This window comes from Pelophylax lessonae, assembly GCF_965119305.1.
Source record: "Pelophylax lessonae genome assembly, chromosome: 8".
In the NCBI taxonomy this organism is placed as follows: domain Eukaryota; kingdom Metazoa; phylum Chordata; class Amphibia; order Anura; family Ranidae; genus Pelophylax; species Pelophylax lessonae.
This window is the reverse complement of record NC_138775.1, coordinates 24,929,257-24,953,807: the sequence shown is the minus strand read 5'-3', so window position 1 is coordinate 24,953,807 and position 24,551 is coordinate 24,929,257. Positions and strand designations below refer to the sequence as shown.

At 44.3% G+C, this 24,551-nt stretch overlaps 2 protein-coding genes across 2 annotated transcripts in view; one reads left to right on the top strand and one right to left on the bottom strand.

The window, feature by feature from the left end:
* The window catches only part of LOC309562133 (kelch-like protein 10), a gene marked incomplete at its 3' end in the record, with an annotated part of 516,189 nt that overhangs the window by 219,153 nt on the left and 272,485 nt on the right, over positions 1 to 24,551 (bottom strand). The gene's annotated exons all lie outside the window — the stretch shown is intronic.
* ARIH2 (ariadne RBR E3 ubiquitin protein ligase 2) overlaps positions 1 to 24,551 on the top strand; it is a 106,251-nt gene that overhangs the window by 67,783 nt on the left and 13,917 nt on the right. The window contains exons 5-12 of the mRNA XM_082266429.1: positions 1,880 to 2,027; positions 2,480 to 2,601; positions 2,710 to 2,819; positions 6,850 to 6,967; positions 10,629 to 10,679; positions 16,585 to 16,606; positions 18,933 to 19,084; positions 21,774 to 21,917. Of these exons, the coding sequence (XP_082122555.1) occupies positions 1,880 to 2,027; positions 2,480 to 2,601; positions 2,710 to 2,819; positions 6,850 to 6,967; positions 10,629 to 10,679; positions 16,585 to 16,606; positions 18,933 to 19,084; positions 21,774 to 21,917 (867 nt within the window). The remainder of the gene's footprint in view (positions 1 to 1,879; positions 2,028 to 2,479; positions 2,602 to 2,709; positions 2,820 to 6,849; positions 6,968 to 10,628; positions 10,680 to 16,584; positions 16,607 to 18,932; positions 19,085 to 21,773; positions 21,918 to 24,551) is intronic.

The following is a 24,551-nucleotide window of genomic DNA, read 5'->3' as shown; positions in this document are numbered from 1 at the left end:
TGCCTTTTCGGGGGAAAAATCCATTATGCTGTGTCCATCCTCATCTTAGTGGTGTGACATGACGGTATCCTAGTAATGTTCTTGGGGAATGCATTAGTTACACTGAGAGTCACACCTACTTTGGTGCCAAAAAAGAAACCAAGTCCTGCCAACTTGCATGCATTGTATAGTGTGAGTGTTCTTTTGGCCCCTGAGGCAGTCTCTTTGGACAGAGGAATTGCAGTTGGCATTTTTTAGGGTAAGCCAGGCCCCAGCAATTCAGTCAGAGAGGGGCACTGACAATACATTATATATTTCAGAATATTTAAAGCAATAAGATGATATTTTTATAGTTAAATGTACAAACATGGTACAAGCTCACAATTTCAGCTTGGCACTGTCTTCTTTTACTTCTAAGATTTTCCATATTTGCCCTTTAATTTGGGGGTCTTTTTGACCAATGGGGAAGCTCAGGAGATGGGAGGGGTGGGACCAACATGCACTCTTTGCTGCTTGACTCTAGATTTACTGGCTGTTTTGTCATGCACCTCTTAGTCTGCCTCTGTTTTGAATTGCCCATCCTTGTGAATGGTCCACTTAGTTAGTAATTAAAGAGAATGTATGGTGGGAACACCATACAGCAGGGATCTCCAAACTACGGCCCTCCAGCTGTTGCGGAACTACACTAGGCATGATGGGAATTGTAGTTCCTGAACAATTGGAGGGCCATAGTTTGGAGACCCCTATCATACAGCATACGTTTTAGCTCTTATGGTTCAGAGAAAATAAATTTGTTTGATCGAGTACATTTGGAATATTTTCTATATTGATATTGCATAGTCCTCCATCCAGGCAATGGATGGCACTTTAGTCTTTTTCACATGTGACGCATTGGGGTTGATTTACTAAAACTGGAGAGTACAACATATAGTGCAGCTCTGAATAGAAACCAATTTAGCTTCCAGATTTTTTTTTTTTTTTTTTTTTTGTCAAAGCTTAATGAACAAGTGGACTCTAGCTGATCGGCTACCATGCACAGCTGCACCAGATTTTACACTCCCCAGTTTTAGCAAATCAACCTCAGTGTCATGTGCTGCAGAAAGCAGGTAGTTTGGAGCACTATTTCTCCCACTGATACGAGAACTATTCTGAAAACACTCAGTGATTGAGCATAAGTTAATCTGCTGACCCCAACCATGGGGCGCTCTTCCTCCCGCTGACACCGGCGATGGGGGCGCTCTTCCTCCCGCTGACACCGGCGATGGGGGCGCTCTTCCTCCCGCTGACACCGGCGATGGGGGCGCTCTTCCTCCCGCTGACACCGGCGACGGGGGCGCTCTTCCTCCCGCTGACACCGGCGACGGGGGCGCTCTTCCTCCCGCTGACACCGGCGACGGGGGCGCTCTTCCTCCCGCTGACACCGGCGACGGGGGCGCTCTTCCTCCCGCTGACACCGGCGACGGGGGCGCTCTTCCTCCCGCTGACACCGGCGACGGGGGCGCTCTTCCTCCCGCTGACACCGGCGATGGGAAATTTTACTCCCACCATAGTCTAAAGGACAGTAAACTGGTCCCTTGTTTAGAAAAGTTGGAGCCCGGCTGTGGGGTGTGCTCCAGGAAGATAAAATATAGTTAAGACAAATAAAAGAACAGTTTAAAAACATATTAAGGCACTAGTGCTGTCTACAGATGTATCTGCTTTATATTTTAAATAAAATGTTTGTGCATTGTATTGTTTCCCTAAAGGATCTCTTGACTTGTTGGCTGTATAAAAAGATAATAAAGTAATTGAAATAATAAAGTAATAAATTGACTCAAAACCATTGTAGTTTCCTGGATTGCTATGTGTCATTGTGAAATGCTAAGACTGCAGTATTGAAAGACTTTCTTTGTGTTGCCAGGTAATGGCACATTCCTCCCATCACTGCGCGGTGTGCATGCAGTTTGTCCGGAAGGAGAACCTGCTGTCCCTGGCCTGTCAGCATCCGTTTTGCCGCAGCTGTTGGGAGCAGCATTGCACAGTTCTGGTGAAAGATGGGGTCGGTGTAGGTAAGTTCACCAATCCTTAAAGCGGTAGTAAACCGCCAGAAAAAGAAAACGCAATACAAAACTCATACTAGCACATTATGACTGACTTGCCTGTACACGGATTCCTCCAGCGCTGTCACGGCTCCCCGACACTGCCATGTTCACCCGGTCTTTCTTCTTGGCTCGTGGGTTCTGGCTGTATGAGTGGCCAAGGCCACGATGACATCACTTGGCTCCAGCGCAGTATGTCGTCCTTTAAAAGCGCATTTGTCGGTGACCGGTCACTGGCTACATGTTGTCTGAATATTTCCTGAACGGTGCAAGTTTAGGAGATATTCACTGTACCTACAGATAAGCCTTATTATAGGCTTATCTATAGATACAAGTCCAAAAGCGGAGTTTAACTTTAAGCTGGTGTGGTGGTTGTGTAAAACTTTAGTTTTCTAATTGTTTCTCTGCGTGTTTGCTCCTAGGGATTTCCTGCATGGCCCAGGACTGCTTGCTCCGAATACCAGAAGATTTTGTGTTTCCTTTACTGCTTAATGAGGAGCTAAAAGACAAATATAAACGCTATCTCTTCAGGGACTATGTGGAGGTATTCCCCCTCCATCTCTCTCTCTCTCTCCTGAGAGCTTTGCTTTTATGTGCTTTTTCTATATCATAGTTTCAACACTTTAAACATTCGATATTCTTTCTCTCACAGAGCCACTATCAGTTACAGCTTTGCCCCGGTGCAGACTGTCCTATGGTCATACAGGTTCAGGAGCCAAAGGCTCGGCGAGTGCAGTGCAACAGGTGCAATGAGGTCTTCTGGTAAGTGGCAATGTCACAACACAGGTCGTTCTAATCCAAAATTTTCTAGTCTTCTGTGTTGTAATTTTATCATTTGATCTGTCTCAGTTTTTGATGTATATTGGATTACTAAATATTTTTTTTTTTTTTCATTTTTACTTTAGTGGTATTTGTATGTTTAACCACCTCCTTCCCAGGCTTATTCTGACACTTCGCTCCCCTACATGTAGAAATCTACTTTTTTTTTTGCTAGAAAATTACTTAGAACCCCCAAACATTATAATTTTATATATATATATATATATTTTTTTTTTTTTATCAGAGACCCTATAGAATTAAATGGGGTGTGTTGCAATTTTTTATGGTACGCGGTATTTGTGCAGCGGTTTTTCAAATGCAACTTTTTCCCAAAAAAAAAAAAAACACATTCATGAATAAAAAAAGCAAAATCGTAAAGTAGGTCCAATTTTTTTGTATAATATGAAAGATGATGTTACACTGAGTAAATGGATACCAAACATGTCACACTTAAGTGCCGGTTCACACTAGTGCGGCTGCGGCGATCGCATGTAATGTCGGAGCGCACTGTTCCTTCATTACATGCGATCAGCTGTGCGGTGCGAGTTTAGCCATACACTTTGCATGGCTAAATTCGCACCGCACCTGCAGCAAAGATGCACAGGACCCTTTTTTGCAGCCGCATCAGGACCGGATCACACAGTGGTTCACACTTGTGCGATACGTTCCTGTGCGAACTGTAAGATCGCACTGCGATATGCGATCAAACTGGGGGTGTCAAGATTACGTTGACACCCCCAGCGTATCGCATATGGCAGTGTGAACTGCCAGGGGTGCGTTTGCGATGCGGGAACAGGCTGTGAATTTGCAGCCTTCCCGCATCGCATAAGTGTGAACCGGGGCTTAAAATCGCATCTGCCCGTGGAATGGCGGCAAACTACGGTGCTTAAAATTCTCCATTGGGGACAATGTAAACGCCTTTACAGGTTACCAGTTTAGAGTGGCAGAGGAGGTCTGGTCCTAAAATTTTTTGCTCTCGTTTTGATGTTTGCGACAATACCTCACGTGTGGTGCTATCACCGTTTACATATGCGTGCGGGCGTAACTGCGTTCACATTGTATGGTGGGACGGAGGCACTTTAAATTTTCTTCTTTTTTTTTTTTTTTAAGTCTTACCTTGTGACAGCATGAGCCATGACATGATCCTGACTTTATTGTCTGGATTCCTGCAGAGCCTGGACCTGTTCTGTGATGTTAGGTGACAGCAAGCTTTATCTTGCTGTTGGCTGAATCTGGGTCACAGGAGTGCAGAACTAAGTGCACTCCTCTGATTCATAGGATAAGTATGGCCAAAAGAGCTTTGGTCCTACTTCTCAATTTACCCAAGTCTTTGTGCAGTGCATTTTAAAGATCTGGCACCGCCTCTCTGCTCTGCCCATTCAGTGCTCACCCGAGCAACGGACTGTGGCTCAGGCTTTCAGTGGCACGCAGGCGTCTGGGAAGATCTTGCCATTTATTTTCGGGGATCCCTGCAGAGCTTGGGTCTGCTCTGTGATGTCAGCAGGACTTTTCCACTGCAAGTACCGGCTCGGCTCTACTCGGCCCTGCTTGGCCCGGTTTGCTTTTCCACTGCTGGTACCGCATGGTACGGTGTTGGAACGGTTCGGTACGGTAAGGTATGGTTTGCTTTTCCACTAAAGTAGTACTAAAGTTAAGTGGGTGGGATAACAACGGGGTGGGTGGGATTCTCTGACCAATCAGTGGCTAGTAGTGACTGCATGCAAAGGATTGTGGGATATGGTACCGGGTATGGTACCTGTTGGAACCACAATCGAGTAGGTACTGTTTTTGAGAGCCGTACCATTCGGTTCCATGCAGTGGAAAAGCGCCGCTATACCGAAGCGTTCCTACACTATACCATGCGGTACCAGCAGTGGAAAAGCACAAAAGCGAGCCGAACCGTTCGGTTCCATGCATTGGAAAAGCGCCTTAGGTGCACTTAGGGGTGACCAGGAGAAATATGACCAAAAGAGCGTTGGCCATACTTCTCTTTTAACAATGAGATTCATGTTTTTTAATTCAGGTCACAAAAGGTTTTTTTCTTGCAATAGATTCACTGTTTTTTTTCTAGAATATAATTTTATCACTATAGTGGCTACAACAGAGTGCGGTGTTTTAATGCAGAGCGGTGCTATCTGTGATTTGTGTAGAGCAGTCCTAGTTTTACATATTGGTGTCATTCCCAGACTTGCTGACCTGCCATGCGTGTTCAGCAGTAAAAGTGCCAAGTCCATGTGACCTGTCTGTAAGTTGAAAACACAAACACGCTGCACATTTTTCCTTGGCTCTAACCCAAAAAAATAGGAACCCTTGTCCCAAAAGAAGTCAATATTTAGTGTCCCTATTTGAACAGAGTCAGGCTTTTACAGAGCAGAACTCCAATTTTTGCTTCTTCCCTTAGCAGCACATACACAGGCATAGCACAAGTTTGCTGAAGAGCCGAACTTAACTTGCTGTGCCATTATCAATGACCGCATCATCTGGTCTGTTAAATTTAGTTATTGCTGCACCACTGCAATGTTACTCACCCTTGGTAAGCTGCAGAAGGTTCTTTAAATTGTACTGCACAGGGGCTTAGGTTACTAAAAAAAAAAAAAAGTCGATTTAGCTCTAAAGCTGGCCTTATATGGTCGAATTTCCAAAAGCATTTTCTTTCAAAATTTGTATTTATGAATTTTCATTGGAATTGGGCACCATTAACCACTTCTGGACCGGAAGATTTTCCCCCTTAATGACCAGGCCATCTTTTGCTATTCGGCACTGCATTACTTTAACTGACAATTGCGTGGTCGTGCGACGCTGTACCCAAATAAAATTGATGTCATTTTTTCCCCACAAATAGAGCTTTCTTATGGTGGTATTTAATCACCTGCGCGAGTTTTATGTTTGAGCTATAAACAAAAAAAGAGCGACAATTCTGAAAAAAAAAAAAAAAAAACATTTTTCACATTCTGCTATATGACATTCTCAAAAAATTTAAAAATCAAAATGTTTTAACATTTTAGGCCAATTTGTTTTCTGCTACATTTCTGGTATAAAAAAAAATCGCAATAAGCGTATTTTGATTGGTTTGCGCAAAAGGTATCGCGTCTACTAACTACGGGAAAGATTTGTCATATTTTTATTGTTTTTATTTTTTTTACTAGTAATGGTGGCGATCTGCGATTTTTAGCGGGACTGCGACATTGGGGCGGACAGATCGGACCCATATATATATATATATATACAAACGACACTCTACATTCACCTTTAATGATCCGTTCACGCTAGTGCGACTTGCCATTCCACTTTGGGCACGTAAAGTCGCATGACAGGTCGCAACCCATTGACTTCAATGGTCATGACTTAGCATCAAAGTAGTGCAGGAACCTTTTCTAATTGAGTTCAAATCAAAGTTCTACTCGAAATAAAAAAAAATATTTTTTAAAATAGGGCAGCTAGGAGCCTTATGTTGCCATGTGCTAGTATTTTTATTAGCACTTTATGGCAGACTTGCCTGCCAATCATTGCTTTCCAGCGCTGCTCTGTCAGCACTCTCCACTGTCACAGGCGCTTCCTTCTTCTACAGATCTTCCTTGTGGTTTCCACCACTTGAAAAGCCGGCCCACAATGACGCCACTCCTGCGCATGTGCACCGAAGTTAAATCCTCACAGCTTAGCAGCGGTGCTGTAAATGTATGTTAGGCTGCACATGTGTGGCTTAGTGTACATTACCGATGAGAAGCATTTTTGACCGAAGGGACCAATATGATCTTTTTTTGTCATAAAATCCCTACCTGTCAGCTTTTTTTAGTTTTTGGAGTTCAATTTCACAATTATATCATGATGATGTACAACTAATTTTAAGTATACGTGTGATTCATATGCTGGTTATTAATGGGACACTTGTTTATGGAATTGTTTATATTTCAACAAATCAGTGACTTAACCTCCACCCATCAGATTATTATAATTTTTTTTTCTATTTTCCCAGCTTCCGCTGCCGCCAAATGTATCACGCTCCTACAGATTGCGCCACTATCCGGAAATGGCTTACAAAGTGTGCGGACGACTCAGAAACTGCGAACTACATCAGTGCTCACACTAAAGATGTAAGGCATGTTAGGAGAATCCAGATTTTAGACCGTTTTTATGGTGCTTTCAGGTTGGGACTGATTGGTCATCTTGACTAATCAAGAAAAAATGTAGGCAATTTCTGCGCTAAACGTAATAATCAAACGTGAGAAGCTGCACACACTAGACCCACAAACAAAGATCCAAAATTAAAAAAACAGAAAAAGTGTAGCACTAATCATAAATATAAAAAACCATTGATGGGTACATAAACCAAAAGTGAAAAAATTATATCACATGGCATAGAAAAACGTGCAAACAACTTGTATAGAGATATAATTGAAAAAATAAAAGTCCCAGAAGTGATTCTAAGGGTTCAAAACCACAGATAAATGGTGAATAGTCCAAATAAATTCTTCAAATCCAACACCACCAGGGAAGGGCAGGTAGAGGGACACCACAAAGTGCAACTGATGGGAGGCAGCTTACCAGAACACTATGGTCATTCAAATTAATGAAATGACCTCACCAAGTTTTTGAATCAGTATGATGTACTCCAGCCCAAACAGGGAAAGCAGGCAGTGAAAAGGAAGCTCCGGTCTCCACAGTAAGTATGTTCATTGGTAGTCACATATGCATGGAGATATATGATAAAAGAACAGTGTGATACTGTATGGTGCAATAAGAACATTTATTTTGGAAAACTACTCACAATGACAGGCGAAATACAGGCACATTATACATGGAAGCTGCAGTCGGTCCGATCGCGGCTTCCCGCGTGTTCCAAGCAGCGCAGTAACAACAAAGCCGGCTTAGATGGGGGCGTGTGTACGTAGCCTCTGGTGCCGCCATCTTGACTAATGCTTTGACGCTGCTATTGGTGACCTCTCCTGAAAATGTTATCTGCCTGGTTGCAGTAATTAGACCTGGTTCAAGAGAAGAAGAGTAGCCCCTGGAAGCTACACATCTATGGTGTCTGCAGAGATGAGTAGAGTGGCAACCTCAGCCTGGACTCAGACCTAGCCAAGCCCCCAATGTGGATGCACTGTCTATATACCCTCTCTCTATCGGGGCCTGAGTGGCACGCATACATTTTCCAGGTCACAGTGATTTGACCTGGGTTAGGTATGTAGATAAGGACGTTTAGTGAGTGATTTAGAAAGTATTAAATATATTAGATCAAAGTAACAGCCAGGGAGCTATCTTTTTTGAAAAGAGGTCAGCAATAGCAGCCCGTCTCTCATGTAAGGGTTACTTTACAGGCAACTCCAGACTTTTTTTTTTTTTCTGTTTAATTTTAGAGTGGGGAGGGCATAGAACCCCCGCCAGGTTTTTTTTCCATGGCTGTTTCCTCTCGCTTCCTCTTCTGGTATCACATCACATGGACCGGAAGTAAGGGGTATTATCATCTATTGAAAGCAGGAGAGAAAGTGAGGCGCCTCTAAGTGCAGTATCACAACACAATTTATTAGGCTAATATAAACACATAAAATAGATGTAGAAAAGCTCATCGATAAAAACAAATCCAGCAGGAGCTTGTCACAAAATAACCCGGTGAAAGGGATCCCAATCCGGCCAGCAGAGGGGAATAATCAGTAGAGATCGTGACAGGAAGGCCGCACTGCCTGGGCCAGCGTGGAAAGCATAAGCCGGGAATGACATAAGCAGGAAGCGGCCTGGGCCAGCGTGGAAAGCCACTCTGGATCTGACGTAAGGGAGGCGGGACGCGTTTCGGAGCTTCTGATTGGCCCCTCCTTCATGCAGTGGGATCCAATCAGAAGCTCCGAAACGTGTCCCGCCTCCTTTACGTCCGATTCTAATTGTGTTGTGATCCTGCACTTAGAGGTGCATCCCTTTCTCACCTTTCATTCGAGCCTGCTTCTCTCCTGGAGTGCAGCCCAGTGTTTGTATCCATATCCATCAAGCATCTTCACTATTCTCAGAAATTGAACCTTCCTTTTATTGTGGACATCCCTCTGGCTAGTTCTGTTGCTCTAAGCGCCCTACGTTTTCCTTTTTTTTTTATCATCACCTATTGACCATTCTAACCTGACGGGGGGTTCTAAACCTTCCATTTTGGTTTTGGGTGGGGCTGGCCTTCAGTATGTGTGTCTGTGCAAAGTAAGGAAACCACATTAAGTGCATCTTACATGCACACACCCCATGTTTTAGCTCAGCAAGGGAAGAAAAACACTTGGTCTGTCAGAAATCAGGTGAACGCTTAGGCTCCTTTCACACCTGGGCGTTTTGGGATTGCGGCAGAATTGCTGTTTTTTTTCCCCCCACAAACTCAAAACACACTACAATGGTAAAAGGTAGATTCAAGTGCCATTATTTTCAATGGTCGCGATTGTCAAACAGCAATCGCATTGCTTTAAGCTTTCCGCCCAAAACTCCCTTTTTTGTGCTATAAACTTCACTCACTGCAATTTGCCTAGATTGCAGCACAATAAATCGTGGCAAAACTGCAGCTCATGTTGGGTACCATTTAAAATAATGGCACCTGAATTTGTGCTTTTTGCCATTGTAGTGCGTTTATAGATCGCGGGCGATTCTGCCTCGACCCCAAAACCTCCAGGTTTGACTGAAGCCTAAACATTCTGTAATGAGCTGACAACACTGTTTCTGCTGCACTGATATTCCAAGCTGTGTTGTCAGTCCTGCCTGACCCCGCTGGATTACTGAACACCTCTTCTCATCTTCATACCAAAAGGGGGGTGGGTAAGTAGGGGTGGTTGTTTAGTCGAACAGAGTTAGCAACCAGGTTCATGTTTAACCACTTCAGCTCCAGAAGATTTACCTTCCTTCCTGACCAGGGCATTTTTTGCGATACGTCATTGCATTACCTTAACTGACAATTTGCAGGAACACAGGATCCATGCCTTCCTTACTGACAGAATGGCGATCTGCCTTGTTTACATAGGCAGATCACTGTTCTGCCTGCATACAGAACGATCAGCAGGTGCCGGCAGACACCGGGCCTGCAGGACCTGATCAGCTTCCACTGTGTAGAATCACAGTGGGACCAATCCGGCGGCGGCATGCACTCGTGCCTGATTCCAGGAAGTGCAGGATCTCGTATATACACGCGTAATCCAGCGCAACGTGGCCGCCCTATAGCAGTAAAACTGCTATAGGGCAGTCGGCAAATGGTTAACTGGCAAAATGATCAACGATTCTGGTTGCTTTTAGCTCTACCTACACTTCTGCTGCAGTGTAAGTCGGTCCCTAAGATTCCATGGCTATAGGAATAGTTCTTACCCTTCCGTTCTTTAGATACGTCGACTTGGCAGTGTTGAGCAGACAAAACGCGTAGCTGAGAGGATGGCATTTCCAGCAGCTGTTAGCAGTGTCAAAGATCTGTGTCCACATAAGAAGCACAGTGTCAATACAGAGACAAATATTGCATCGAACGATGCAATGTTATCACATATGTCTTTAAAGCAAGGAACCCTAGTTAGTGTTTAGAATAAAAAAAAAAGCAGTTATGACATCCCATTACCAGAATAGGATCTGTGAAGAGTTCATAAAAAATATATATATTAAAAAAATAAAAACTCTGTGGGGGGAGGGGGTGGCGCTGATCTTGGAGTTGAACCCTAACCTTAAAATTTTTTATTTTGAGGTCTTTTTGTACAGAGCATCCTAACGTGTTCTCGGTGATATTTGTTTATTTATTTTTTTCTGTTTCACTGCCAGTGTCCCAAGTGCAATATTTGTATTGAAAAAAATGGAGGGTGCAATCACATGGTGAGTATACCACATCTAAAGCAAGAATTCATCATGTTAACTGATTTGACATTGTTTGTAATTTTTATATATTACCGTGACATTGTTGTTTTATTTATCAGCTTCTTAGGAAAGCTAAAAAATGATCATAATATTTGCAAGATCTTCTCTATGTAGGCTCCATGGATAAACACTGTGGATTATTTTTTTTTGTACAATAATTTTAATGGAAAAAAAAAAAAGAAACATAGCTGTAAAACAACCGATCACCCACGCAGGGGTACAAGATGGCAAACCTAACATCAATACTTGGGCAAGAAAACATATGAGCAGTTAACTTTAGAGGAATGAATGTCCACTGAGCGACAAAGGGGTGCAACTTGAAGGTCCACATGTGTCGCCTGGGCCCGAGGGCAACCAAGGGGAGCTCATCTGTCAGGTGCACTAGTTTGCGTCTAGGGGAAAGCTGCATATAGGTCTACTGGACAACCCCCAACAGGAGGTCAGAATAGATAACTAGAAGCGGAGAAGGGAGCTTATCCAGTAGAACTGCCTAGTGAGGAGAGCTCAAAAAAGCTGGACCTACGAGCACTAACCACAGGTCAACAAAAATGCCATAGGCCAGGGATTCCCAAACTACGGCCCTCCAGTTGTTCATGAACTACAATTCCCATCATGCTTAGTCATGTATGTGAATGTCAGAGTTTTACAATGCCTCATGGGATGTGTAGTTCTGCAACAGGCATAGTTTGGGAATCCCTGCCCTAGGCAATACTAGTTTCTCTTTCGTTCATTGACGGACACAGCTCCTGATTCTTCTTAACCATTGTGTTATACTGCCCCCTTCAGGAATAGGACACTGGGCAGGAAAAAGCTTGACTACACCTATGGGCAGTCCCAGGGGGTATACACCCACTCTCAGCTATAGGTACTCAGGGCTAAACTTTTACGCCGGGACCTGAAGGGAAAGCTGCTTCCCCCTGTCTTGCGGAGCTGGCGGATCAGTTGGTCCAGGGCCACAGTTTCTTTGATGCCTCTTTGGATGCGGCTCCCATGATTTTTAGGCTGTCTGTATCAGCAGTGGTCCTTTGTCATATTATCTGGCTTGTCCGATACTAATTCATTTGGACAATGCCACGGATGTCAATCACCAAGGGGGCACAAGTAGTGTCCTGACGGCTTGGTAAGTAGCCGGAATTCTAAGGTGGGCTGACCGGTTCGTTACAGCCCTCTCAAAATTCTGCCTCAACTAAGCAGAAGGATTCTGTCCAGACTGACCTTGCCGGTCTTGGTATGCCGATCAGGTATGGCTGGTCGCCGATGCTCCTTGGGGACTTCCTCCCAGGGAGGATCTGCTGTCCCAAGGACCGATGTTCCATCCTGCTTTACCATCGCTGGCTTTGACGGCTTGGCTGTTGAATGCCAGGTGCTGAAGGATGGAGGTTTGTCTGAGTCAGTGATTCCTATGCTGTTGAAAGCTAGGAAATCTACTTCTAGGAAGATCTATCATCGTATGTGGAAGGCGTACATTGCGTGGTGTGAGTCTCTTGGGTTTCATCCTCGCTTCTCCTCGGTGGCTCAGATCTTAAACTTCCTTCAACAGGGGGTTGAACAGAAGTTGGCCTTGAGTACCATCAAGGGTCAGGTATCGGTTTTGGTGGTCTTTTTCCATTGACCTTTGGCCTCACACTTCCTGGTGCGTACTGTTCTTCAGGTGTCCGACATTTGGTTCCTTCAGTGTGGGCTGTTTTGCCGCCCTGGGATCCTAGTGTGGTGCTTTCCGCTCAACAGAAGCCTCTTTTGAAAATATTCAGGAGGTTTCCCTGCTTGCGCTGCCCCAGAAGGTGGCCTTTTTTGGTGGCTATCACCTCTGCATTCAGGGTGTCAGAACTGGTGGCGTTATCCTGTCGTTCACCTTATTGGTGATTCACAAGGATAAGGTGGTGCTTCGCCCATGTCCGTCATTCCACCTTAAGGTGGTCTCTGACTGTCCTTTCAATGAGGACAATTGTGTTGCCCTCCCTGTGTCCCAGGCCAAGCATCCAAAGGAAATTGCCTTGCATGCCTTGGATGGGGTCCGGGCAATTTGGGTGCACCTGGCAGCTATGGAGTCTTTTAGGAAGTCAGGCTCTCTATTTGTGCTCATGGGCGGACCTCACAAAGGGTTGTCCGCTTTTTCTGCGACCACTTCCAGATGGATCAGACAGACCGTGGCTCAGGCCTATTGCATCAGGGGTCTGGTTCCTCCTTTCCCTGTCAAGAAACACTCTACTAGGGTGCTTAGTTTCTCATAGGCTTCCATCATCAAGCATCAGTGACGCAGGTTTGCAAGGCGGCCACCTTGTTGGTGCACACTTTTCCAACATTTTTATAAAGTGGGCTGGTTGGCATCTGCGGATGCTTCTTTTGGCCACAAGGTTTTGCTGGCTGCTGTTTAGAGGACCTGATCCTCTTTGAGAGTGTATTGTTTTTTCAGGTGAGCTCCAGTTGTTTACGGTTTAGCTCCATGTTACCTGGTTGTCTATGGTTCGCCAACAACACCAACACTGCTTTGGGATGTCCCAATGGCTAAGAAGAATCAGAAGCTGTGTCCGTTAATGAACAAAAGAGAGAATGGTATTTTTGACTTACCGTAAAATCCATTTCTCTGACGTTCATTGACGGGCACAGCACCCACCCCTCTGTGGAGTTGGCTTTCTTCTGACACTGCTTGTAACAAAACTGAGTGCCTATAGCTGAGAGGGGGTGTATACCCCCTGGGACTGCCCATAGGCGTAGTCAAGCTTTTTCCTGCCTATTGTCCTACTCCTGTTGGGGGCAGTATAACTCAATGGTTAAGAAGATCAGGAGCTACAGTGGGTACGGAAAGTATTCAGACCCCCTTAAATTTTTCACTCTTTGTTATATTGCAGCCATTTGCTAAAATCATGTAGGTTCATTCTTCTTCCTCATGAATGTACACATAGCACCCCATACTGACAGAAAAACACAGAATTGTTGACATTGTTGCAGATTTATTAAAAAAGAAAAACTGAAATATCACATGGTTCTAAGTATTCAGACCCTTTGCTGTGACACTCAGGTGCTTTCCATTTCTTCTGATCATCCTTGAGATGGTTCTACACCTTCATTTGAGTCCAGCTGTGTTTGATTATACTGATTGGACTTGATTAGGAAAGCCACACACCTGTCTATATAAGACCTTCCAGATCACAATGCATGTCAGAGCAAATGAGAATCATGAGGTCAAAGGAACTGCCTGAAGAGCTCAGAGACAGAATTGTGGCAAGGCACAGATCTGGCCAAGGTTACAAAGATTTCTGCTGCACTTAAGGTTCCTAAGAGCACAGTGGCCTCCATAATCCTCAAATGGAAGACGTTTGGGACGACCAGAACCCTTCCTAGAGCTGGCCGTCCGGCCAAACTGAGCTATCGGGGGAGAAGAGCCTTGGTGAGAGAGGTAAAGAAGAACCCAAAGATCACTGTGGCTTAGCTCCAGAGATGCAGTCAGGAGATGGGAGAAAGTTGTAGAAAGTCAACCATCCCTGCAGCCCTCCACCAGTCGGGGCTTTATGGCAGAGTGGCCCGACGGAAGCCTCTCCTCAGTGTAAGACACATGAAAGCCCGCATGGAGTTTGCTAAAAAACACCTGAAGGACTCCAAGAGGGTGAGAAATAAGATTCTCTGGTCTGATGAGACCAAAATAGAACTTTTTGGCCTTAATTCTAAGCGGTATGTGTGGAGAAAATATGGGGAGCTGTGTGTACATTCATGAGGAAGAAGAATGAATTTAAATGATTTTAGCAAATGGCTGCAATATAACAAAGAGTGAAAAATTTAAGGGGGTCTGAATACTTTCTGTACCCACTGTAAGTCCGTCAATGAACATTAGAGAAATAGATTTTTTGGTAAGTCAAAAATCCCATTTTTTTTTTATTTTTTTTTTTGACTGCCTACAAGCACCGATACTTTTCTCAAGTACTCGGTGATACCAATTACCGATACCGATTTACTGTCATGTGACAGTTTTTTTTTTTTTTTTTGACTAATGAAAAATGATTACAGTTTCTTTATAATTGTGAAGAACAGTTCTGCGGCTTTGAAATCATGCTGAAGCAGCCCTGGTTCACACCAGTGTGGCTTTGAAATAGTGCAATTTGGACCTCCGATTTTATTGCGGCTTGCGACTTCTTTTAATACAAGTTAATGCAATTTGCAAAGGAATCGCAAAAAAGGGTATTGGTTTTAGTATCAGAGCATTTGTCCGAATAAAAGCACTCGTGCAAATGCTTAGTATCAATGCAGCGCTAATAAAAACTGCATGAAACAATAATTGTTGCCTGTAGAATCCATCCATATTCCTGCTGTCATCCAGTTTGTTGCTCTGGAAAATATTTTGATGTTTCTCTTTCAAGTTTTTCAAATTTTGGTCAAAACATTACGGGTAAAAGCAGAGAAGGATTATTATTGGCCACAGTTTTAAAACATTTAAAGCTGAACTCAGATTCACGGTTCGTGTTGTACAGCCTCCTCTTCTCTTTTCAGAGCCTGCTTTTGTTGCTGGTAAATATCCAGCAACATCTTAATTTTTTTCTTCCCCAGCCTTACTATCCATGGTCCACCCTTTTCTTTCATTGGATATCTGTTCTTTCAGTCATGAAGGCTCACCGGCACATGTGGATGTTACCTAGGCCAGTCTGCATACAAATGCAGCATTGCCTAGGAATGCCCACTCCTTCAGATTGATATTGCACTACTCCCACTGGCAATGATGATGGGGCACTATCCCTCCCACTGGCACCGAAGATGGGGCACTGTCCCTCCCACTGGCACCGAAGATGGGGCACTGTCCCTCCCACTGGCACCGATGATGGGGCACTGTCCCTCCCACTGGCACCGATGATGGGGCACTGTCCCTCCCACTGGCACCGATGATGGGGCACTGTCCCTTCTCCCACGGGCACCAGTGATGGGGCACTGTCCCTTCTCCCACGGGCACCAGTGATGGGGCACTGTCCCTTCTCCCACGGGCACCAGTGATGGGGCACTGTCCCTTCTCCCACGGGGCACCAGTGATGGGGCACTGTCCCTTCTCCCACGGGGCACCAGTGATGGGGCACTGTCCCTTCTCCCACGGGGCACCAGTGATGGGGCACTGTCCCTTCTCCCACGGGCACCAGTGACGGGGCACTGTCCCTTCTCCCAAGGGCACCAGAGACGGGGCACTGTCCCTTCTCCCACGGGCACCAATGATGGGGCACTGTCCCTTCTCCCACGGGGCACCAGTGATGGGGCACTGTCCCTTCTCCCACGGGCACCAGTGACGGGGCACTGTCCCTTCTCCCAAGGGCACCAGAGACGGGGCACTGTCCCTTCTCCCACGGGCACCAATGATGGGTCTCCTACTGACCACAAGCCCTATGTAATTTTTTTTTTTTTTACTCCCACTAACCACCAAGCCTGAGGCATTTTCTACTCCCACTGGCTATAGTGGGCCACTTGTCCTCCTAAAGTCTGAAAAAAAGTAAACTGCCCCTCTTTTAAAAAGTTTGGAGACCCCTGTTCTTGACTAAAAGTGAAGGGAAATTCCTCAAAGTTCCACAAGTTTTTACTGGAACAGGTTTATAAATTGGAAACTTTCTAGTGACACTTGTTCTTGTGCCAACTGTCCATTACTTTTAAGAGATTACATCCCACTTCCTGTTGTGTCTACAGGAAAGGACATGATAGGAAATCTTCCCATTGGGAGAAAGATGGCAAAGAAAATGACCATTTTCCCTACTGTATAAAAGAAAACATGGCTTTAGATATGCTTTGAACACCAAACATGCTTTCATTCATTTTCATCTGCTGTATTTAGACCCAACTCACTTTTGTAGTAATATAACTTGAGAAATTGTAATACTGTCTTTTTTGTTTCTTACAGCAATGTTCGAAATGCAAGCATGGTAAGCATCTTAACTGATATCTGTCTTTACTTATGAGTTCAGGGGGCTATTAAGGTCTAGTAAGGAAGCACAGATGGGTGAGTATAACGTGTTGGGGACTGTCGGGAGGCGTGATCACTGTACCCTAAATAGGCAAAGTGATAGTTTCTCTCTAGTAACATGATTATTGCCAATTATGGAAAAAAATGTAATACTAGAGCTGACAAAAAGAGGGTGAAAAGTGCAGTCACATTTGGTTCCTGACCATGAAGTAAAAACATCTGCAAGTTCTTCTAAAAACCTTAAGATTTTGGACGGGGACAAGTTAAATTGAAGAAAAATAACAATGGTGAAATGAAATACATTGGTGCAATCTGTTGTGTATACAGTGACTGCATGTCTGAACACTTGGGGTTTGTTTACACTTCAAAATGTGACATTAAACGCACTTTTTTAACCACCTTCTTCCCAAGCCTATTCTGACACTTCGCTCCTTCATGTAAAAATCAACTTTTTTTTGCTAGAAAATTACTTAGAACCCCCAAACATATATATATTCAGAGACCCTATAGAATAAAATGGTGTGTTGCAATCTTTTTATGTCACACGGTATTTGCGCAGCGGTTTTTCAAACGCAATTTGTTTGGAAAAAAAAAAAAACACAATCATGAAAAAAAAAAAAACACAGTATAGTTAGCCCAGATGTATTTGGACACCGTCACCATTTTTTTCTTTTTCACATGTTTCAAAGGGATGTGGCAGGATATTTCTTGGCTTGATAGCATTTAGTGTAGGCACCCTATACCTCTTATTATAGTTAGCCCAATTGTTTTCTCTAATGTGAAAGATGATTTTACTTAGAGTAAATAGATACCTAACATGTCATGCTTTAAAATTGCGTCTGCTTGTGGAATGGCAGCAAACTACGGTGCTTAAAATTCTCCATTGGTGATGCTTTGAACGCCTTCACAGGTTACCAGTTTAGCGTGGCAGACGAGGTCTGGTGCTAGAATTATTGCTCTCGCTCTGACGTTTGCAACAATTCCTCACGTGTGGTGCAATCACCGTTTACATATGCGTGCGGGAGTTACGTATGTGTTCGCATTTGCACGTAAGCACAGTGGGGCGGTGGCGCTTTACTTTTGGTTTTATTTATATTTCAACATTTTTTTTTTTTTGTACAGACTTTATTGCTATTGCAAGGTATGAACAACATCCCTTGTGATAGCATGGGCCATGGCAGGTCCACTTTGTGGAGAGATTTGGCGTCTATTAGACCCCAAATCTCTCCTCTGGCCCCTCATGCAGCCGATCGGACCGATATCGGTCCGATCCGCTGCTTCTCTGGCTGCTGGTGGCCAGGTAAACAAAAGGGAAGAATTGGAAGTGACGAATACTCATCGCTCTCGGTTTCCAGGGTTACAGAGAGGGAGGCGCGACGTCAGTTCCTCTCTCTGTCCCAGGCAGCCATCGCAGCTGGCTACATCGCTCCCGGCCACCGCGATGAAGCTGGAGAGCCCAGGAGAGGGGTGGGACCCCCTTCCGCCACCTGCAGAAGGGATCGAGTGGCTACAGAATACCCGGCTGAAAATAATGGTACCGGCATGAAGCCTGTAAGGTGCAGGAATCATCCCGGTATAACAACTGAAACCGTCCTGGGTGGGAAGTGGTTAAAGCACTCTGAATGCCAATGAAAGCTCCTGTCACTAATTAAAATGGTAAGCTGACAGTCTAGTTCACATGTTGTGTTTACTTTGCTTCAAAAATTATACCCCATGTGGCTTTCTTGATGCTTTAAAGCGTCTCCAAAGCTTCCCGTAGAAGTCTGACAACGCCCCTTTAAAGCGCCTGCAGCTTTTGAGGGGCTTTAATTCAGCGTTAGCTTTGCTTTGTTTTGGAGGCATTGCAACCAACACGTGAACCGTCATCAGCAGTCTCTTCCGGTTCATGTATATATATATATATATTGTGGAAGTGTCCAGTGCAGACCTCACATCTGGTGTGCTGCTTGGAGCAGCAGAAAGGTGAACAAGGGTACTAATAAACTGGGGACTTGCTGAACAGGGGTACTACTGAGCCGGGGTTCTACTGGGCCTCTTTAAAACAAATAGAAAATCAATACGCAGGGCATTTGCCAAGCTTCATTAAAGTTTCAAAAAAGCATCAAAAAAACGCATTAAAAAAGCTTGTTGAAGCGGTAGGCAATTTAATGTATGTTAAAGTCTAAGCAAGTGTAAATGAGCCCTAAATGTTAGTGTTTTTTTTTTTTTTTTTTTATTGGAAATCTCCTTCAATAGTGTAGAGCTTTGTTGGAAAGTTTGAGTTTAACTTTGCTTTGTATTTTCAGACTTTTGCTGGATGTGCCTTGGCGACTGGAAAACACACGGCAGCGAGTATTATGAGTGCAGCCGGTACAAAGAGAATCCCGATATTGTAAACCAGAGTCAGCAGGCCCAGGCTAGAGAAGCCCTCAAGAAATATCTCTTCTACTTCGAGAGGGTAAGAGAATGCCACTTTTGTGATGTCAGACGGCTTATAAGTTAGTGCAAATTCAAACTAGTAAGTTTTAATAGTTCCATCAAGCGGTTAAAACTGCAAGTACCTATAGCTGAACTTCAAACGGCTAAATACACATTTAATTGCCTTTTCTGCCAAATGATTTATAATTCTGTTCAACCAATTCTGTGGTACATACACATCCAGGTGACACCATTTTCTCCAAAATGGAAAAGTGGTTAAAAACTCTTTCTAGAACCCTATTCTCGTTGTTGGCTCCTGCCCTTCACTCATTCCTGGCTGTGACTAACCATGCCTGATTGGTCAAAATCTCTTCCAAGAGATCCAACTACTGCTGCAGTTGACCCCTTGCATACTGCATGCATGCAGAAGATGGTTGTGACAATGCTAGACTATGGAACCTTTTGAGGAACACATTCTCTACATACACACTAGAGGATGTTTGTGGACCTTTATTGGCGTTTGGACAGCTTGCATCTCAAACACGTGTGCAGGAGTTGGAGTTTTGCTCCCTGTCCTCCCCCCCCCCCCCCCCCCAACCACAATTTCTCACCTCCAACCTTCACTGTGTCACCACACAAAAAAATTATTTCCAGGCATAGATTCAAACTCCCCAGTCCAGGATTTTTCTGACTCTGCTTTTGCATGGGAGTTTCCATTTTTCCAAGTTTTCTCAAGACCTCTACAACGCAACATTCTGTGACTGATTAATCTGCCACCAAAGACTAGGTTGTCCTTCCCTGTTGACTCGGGGATTCTGGCCTACCCATCTTTTTTGGAATAATCCTTGTGACTAGTGGCAGTCTGTCAGGCTGGGCAGGAGTCTGGGGGCACCCAGGTGGTATGGGGGACAGGGGCATCTTTAAACATAAGATTCCTATGATGCTAGAAGCTAAGAATTTTACTTCTTGCAGAGTCTGTAACAAGACAAAAATAATACTTCACTTGGTGTGTTTTTGGGCTTTTACTCTAGGAGTTTAGGTCTGGACTAATGTTGGGCTGTCAACCCTATCCCATGTAGCTCCCTACGTCCATTCCCCGTCACTCACTAAAAGGAATTCTCTATTGTCTGGATGTGGTTCAGGCTGTCAGTTTTGCACCCCCTGCCTTTCTCAGGAAGACTGATTTGCCTTTTTTTGTCATCCTCGATCAGTATTTGCGAACCTTCGCACCCCAGATGTTTTGGAACTACATTGCCCATGATGCTTAACTACACTGCAGAGTGAATGAGCATTATGGGAAATGTAGTTCCAAAACATCTGGGGTGCCAAGGTTCGCCATCACTGTCCTAGATGGACCTTGTAAGGGTGCATCGGCTTCTCATTCCATTATCTCTAGGTGGTTCAGGCAGATCGTCATCCAAGCTTATGATCTAAAGTACATGTGTCAAACACAAGGCCCACGGGCCAGATCAGGCCCACCAGGCCATTTCATGTAAAGAGTGAAAAATAACAGGTGCCTTGAGTGTAGACTGTAAGACAATTTATTTGGAGCATATAGGAATATAACTCACATCGAGAAGATTTAAAACGGGCATATTACAGGAGAGGTACATTCAAGGGACGTCAGCGGTTGTAGGAGCTTCATGAGCCTGCGCTGCAGCAGTTACCACCCCTTGCAAAGGCTGTTCTGGCCGGCAAGATGGTAAGATGAAAGAAGAGCTTAAAGCGAGGGCTGGAACTCACGCTGGAATGCAGCGTCGACCCGGATGACATCACTAGGCCATTTCATGTGGCCCTCGTACCTCTCCTGCAGTTGGGGCACCGCTCAACACACAGCTTGTCTCAGCAGCAGATAGGACGACAGAAGGTCTCCTACAGATCCTGTGCCTCTGTGCAGCCCCAGCACCCCCTCGTCTCTGCCTCCCCTGGCATCAGCATTCAGCTGACTCTGGTCCTCCTCCAGACCCTGCACTTTCTGCTTCTAAGCTCCATCCCCAGCTTCTTACGGGCAGCAGCAAAAGGTAAGGGGGATGCACTGTAATGTAAGGGAGAGTGGGGGACTCTTGACATCTGATGTTGGGGGGGCTCTGGACATCTAGTTTTATCAGATACAACCAGCCTTTTGAGGGCAACCATAATGCTGATGCAACCCGCAATGAAATGGTGGTTTGACACCCCTGATCTAAAGAACCTGGTTCAACCCTTTCCAATCAGAGCACACTTTACTAGATCTGTGAATGCTTCTTTGAGCTTTACAGCAGTTGACAACTGTGTGGGAAATGGAAGGTAAGTGAGTAGCTGTAAACATGATCAAGTGGTCAAGGGACCCCAGTAGAGTATTTCAGCTTCGGTTTGTGCTAATGACACATGACAGAGTCTCGCTCATTTTGTATCTGAATGCTACATGTTTTGCATTCCTTGGCTAGGTCGTTGGCACTTCTGTTTGAATCCCAACCATGGAGGTACCTGCCTGGAGTTTGCATGTTCTCCCTTTGCCTGTGTGGGTTTCCTCCAGGTACTCCGGTTCAAGAAATGCTAATAGGTTGTTAATTGGCTCCTGCCTAAATTGACCCTATTATGTGTTTGTATGAATGTTCGTTGCGTATTTTAGATTGTAGGGTAGGAACTGATGTGAATGTATAATATATATGTAAAGAGCTGCATAAATTGACAACGCTATAGAAGTACCTGTAATGAATAAAAATATGTATTTTTTATTTTTTTGTCAGTGGGAGAATCACAATAAAAGTCTACAGCTGGAAGCCCAGACCTACCAGCAAATCCAAGAAAAGATCCAGGAGCGGGTCATGAACAACCTTGGCACCTGGATTGACTGGCAGTACTTACAGAATGCTGCCAAGCTGCTGGCAAAGGTAAGTTGAGAAATATAACTGCCATTTTCTTCTGATATTTCACTTTCCTTCTCAAAATCCTGATTAACTGCTTATGGGAACTTCTGTCAAATGTAAAGGATTTTCTAGATTGTATTTTAAAGTGTATGTTAAAGTGGTTCTAAAGGCAGAAGGTTTTTCATCCTAATGCATTCTGTGCATTAAGATGGAAAAAAAAAAAAAACCTGTGCGCAGCAGCCCCCCTCAGCCCCTCTAATACTTGCCTAAACCCCGTTTCGATCCAGCAGTGTGCACAAGTGACTCAGCTGTCCAGATCTCTCTCTCCTGGTTTCCTGAGACACACAGCGGATGCCATTGGCTGCTGTCAAAGTCAGCGAGCCAATGAGAAAAGAGAGGGGAGGGTCCAAGCCATGGCTCTATGTCTGAATGGGTACACAGAGCAGCGGCTCGGCTTGGGTGCCTCCATAGCAAGCTGCTTGCTGTGGGGGCATTCGGCAGGAGTGAGGGTCCAGGAGCACCGGCGAGGGACCCGAGTAGAGGAGGATCTGGGCTGCTCTGCGCAAAACCATAGCCCAGAGTAGAGAAGTAGGCTATGTTTATTATTAAACAAAAAAAAAAATGACTATCACTTCTAAGGCAAAAAAAAACTTTGCAATACAAGTACAGTTCCACATGTTTTATCCCATTAAAGAATATACAAGCAAATACCAGCTGATGTGCCATAGTTGCACTCAGCTTCTGTGTCGGTTATGGGCTAACCACCCAGCAATTTTTGAGGCCTAAAGCCTCGTACACATGCAACGATTATCGGCCGACCAATCGGCCGACTTTTGTCCAGTGTTGTTCTGTTGGTTGGAATGTGCCTAGACTGCACACTAATTTTCTCGGCCAACAAAAATCTACTTCAGAAGTGATGTCATGTGCTGGTTTACTTTGTGTATTTTTTTCATCTCTGAGCATGCCCAGACTTGCTCATCAGATTTTTGTCTGCCGAAATCTGTACTGACTGACAGAAAATCGGCCGTTGTGGTGACTGCCAACAAAAATTTTATAGCCTGCACACCAGATTTTATTCGGCTGAAAAGTCGGAGTCGGTTGTCGAAAGCATCATACTAACAAGCCGAAAATCGGCCGATCGGACGTTGGCCGAAAATTCACGGCCAACTATCGATGCGTGTGTACGAGGCATAAGGCTGTGGCCTTACATCATACAATTTCCTTTAAGTTTTTAGATTTACCTTCAACTGTGTAGTGTAAGGGCATGCCTGACTACATACAAATAGAGAGTGTTTTAGGTTTGACCTCGTTGTATGGTTTTGGTAATTCTAAAGGAAAATTGTACCAGAAAATTGTATAATGCATGGCCGGCCCTAATATTTTGAGCCCTCTTATTGTCTTTTGCTAAATTACTCAACACCTCCCACTCTCAGATCTGTACAGCAGAAAGACTAATTATTCTGTAGTCCAAAATAGGAACTAGTAGGGCTGAATACAGTCTTTGAGCTAACACCGAAAGTGTGGAGAAGTCACAGGACAGCTCTGAACCTCTGACATAAACGTTTTTATTTATTTATTTGTTTATTTATTTATTTTTTAACTTATCAACCAAATATAGCAATGCTTCCAATTGTAAATTTAGGCTACGTTCACATGTGTCGGCATTGCGGATCACGGGTAGAATCACCGCGATTCTGCCCGCGATCCGGAATCATTGCAAATCGCGGAACGCCTGTGCGATGCCCGTGATTTGCTATGGCATCCCAAACGCTGTGGGATGTTGCCACAATTTCCGCCTGCCGAATCGCGATAACATCGCGCAAACAGAATCGCGGGGCGCATGACGCACAAAAAAGTACAAGAGCTTCTCTTGGGCGTCATGCATCCCGCGATTCTGTTTGCGCAATGTTACCGCTATTCGGCAGGCGGAAATCGCTGCAACATCGCACAACGTTTGGGGTGCCATTGCAAATCACAGGCAACGCACAGGCGTCCCGCGATTTGCAATGATGCAGAATCGCTGTGATTCTGCTCGTGATCCGCAATGCCGACACATGTAAACGTAGCCTTAACAGACAAAAAGAAAGCAAATAAGAGGAATTAATTGTTAGTGAAAGGCCCACTTTAAAGTGTATGAAAATCCTGACATCACAATAGATTCCTGACACAATACACAACATATTGTGTGGTCGTGTTCAAACTGTACGTTTGTAAGTTTTTTTTTTTTTTTTTTTTTTTTTTAGCAAGTCACAAGGTATGGGGCTGCATATAGGGGCTGATCTGTGTCAGATATATTAATGAACACAGCCAAGGACTGCACCAGGATTTACAATATTGTGTGATCTCTGAGGTGGCATCTCAGTCCAGAGAATAGATGCTGACCTCTAAGCAAAGATGACTCTGCTCATCTGGAGAATTAAAAAAAAAAAAACAAAAAGCAGAAAAAGGGGGCATTGTCCAGGGGAGTATTGTGATTTTTGTGGGAGGAAATAATATATGTGTAAGTGTTTCACATTTATTTATTTATTTAATTATATATAGACTATATGGCCTGTATAATAGTTTCTATATATGGCAGTGTAACACTGACATCTCTTGGTAATAAGAGATATTGCAGATGCGCTGATTCGGTGATTTTTTATTTTTTTTTTGCAAAAT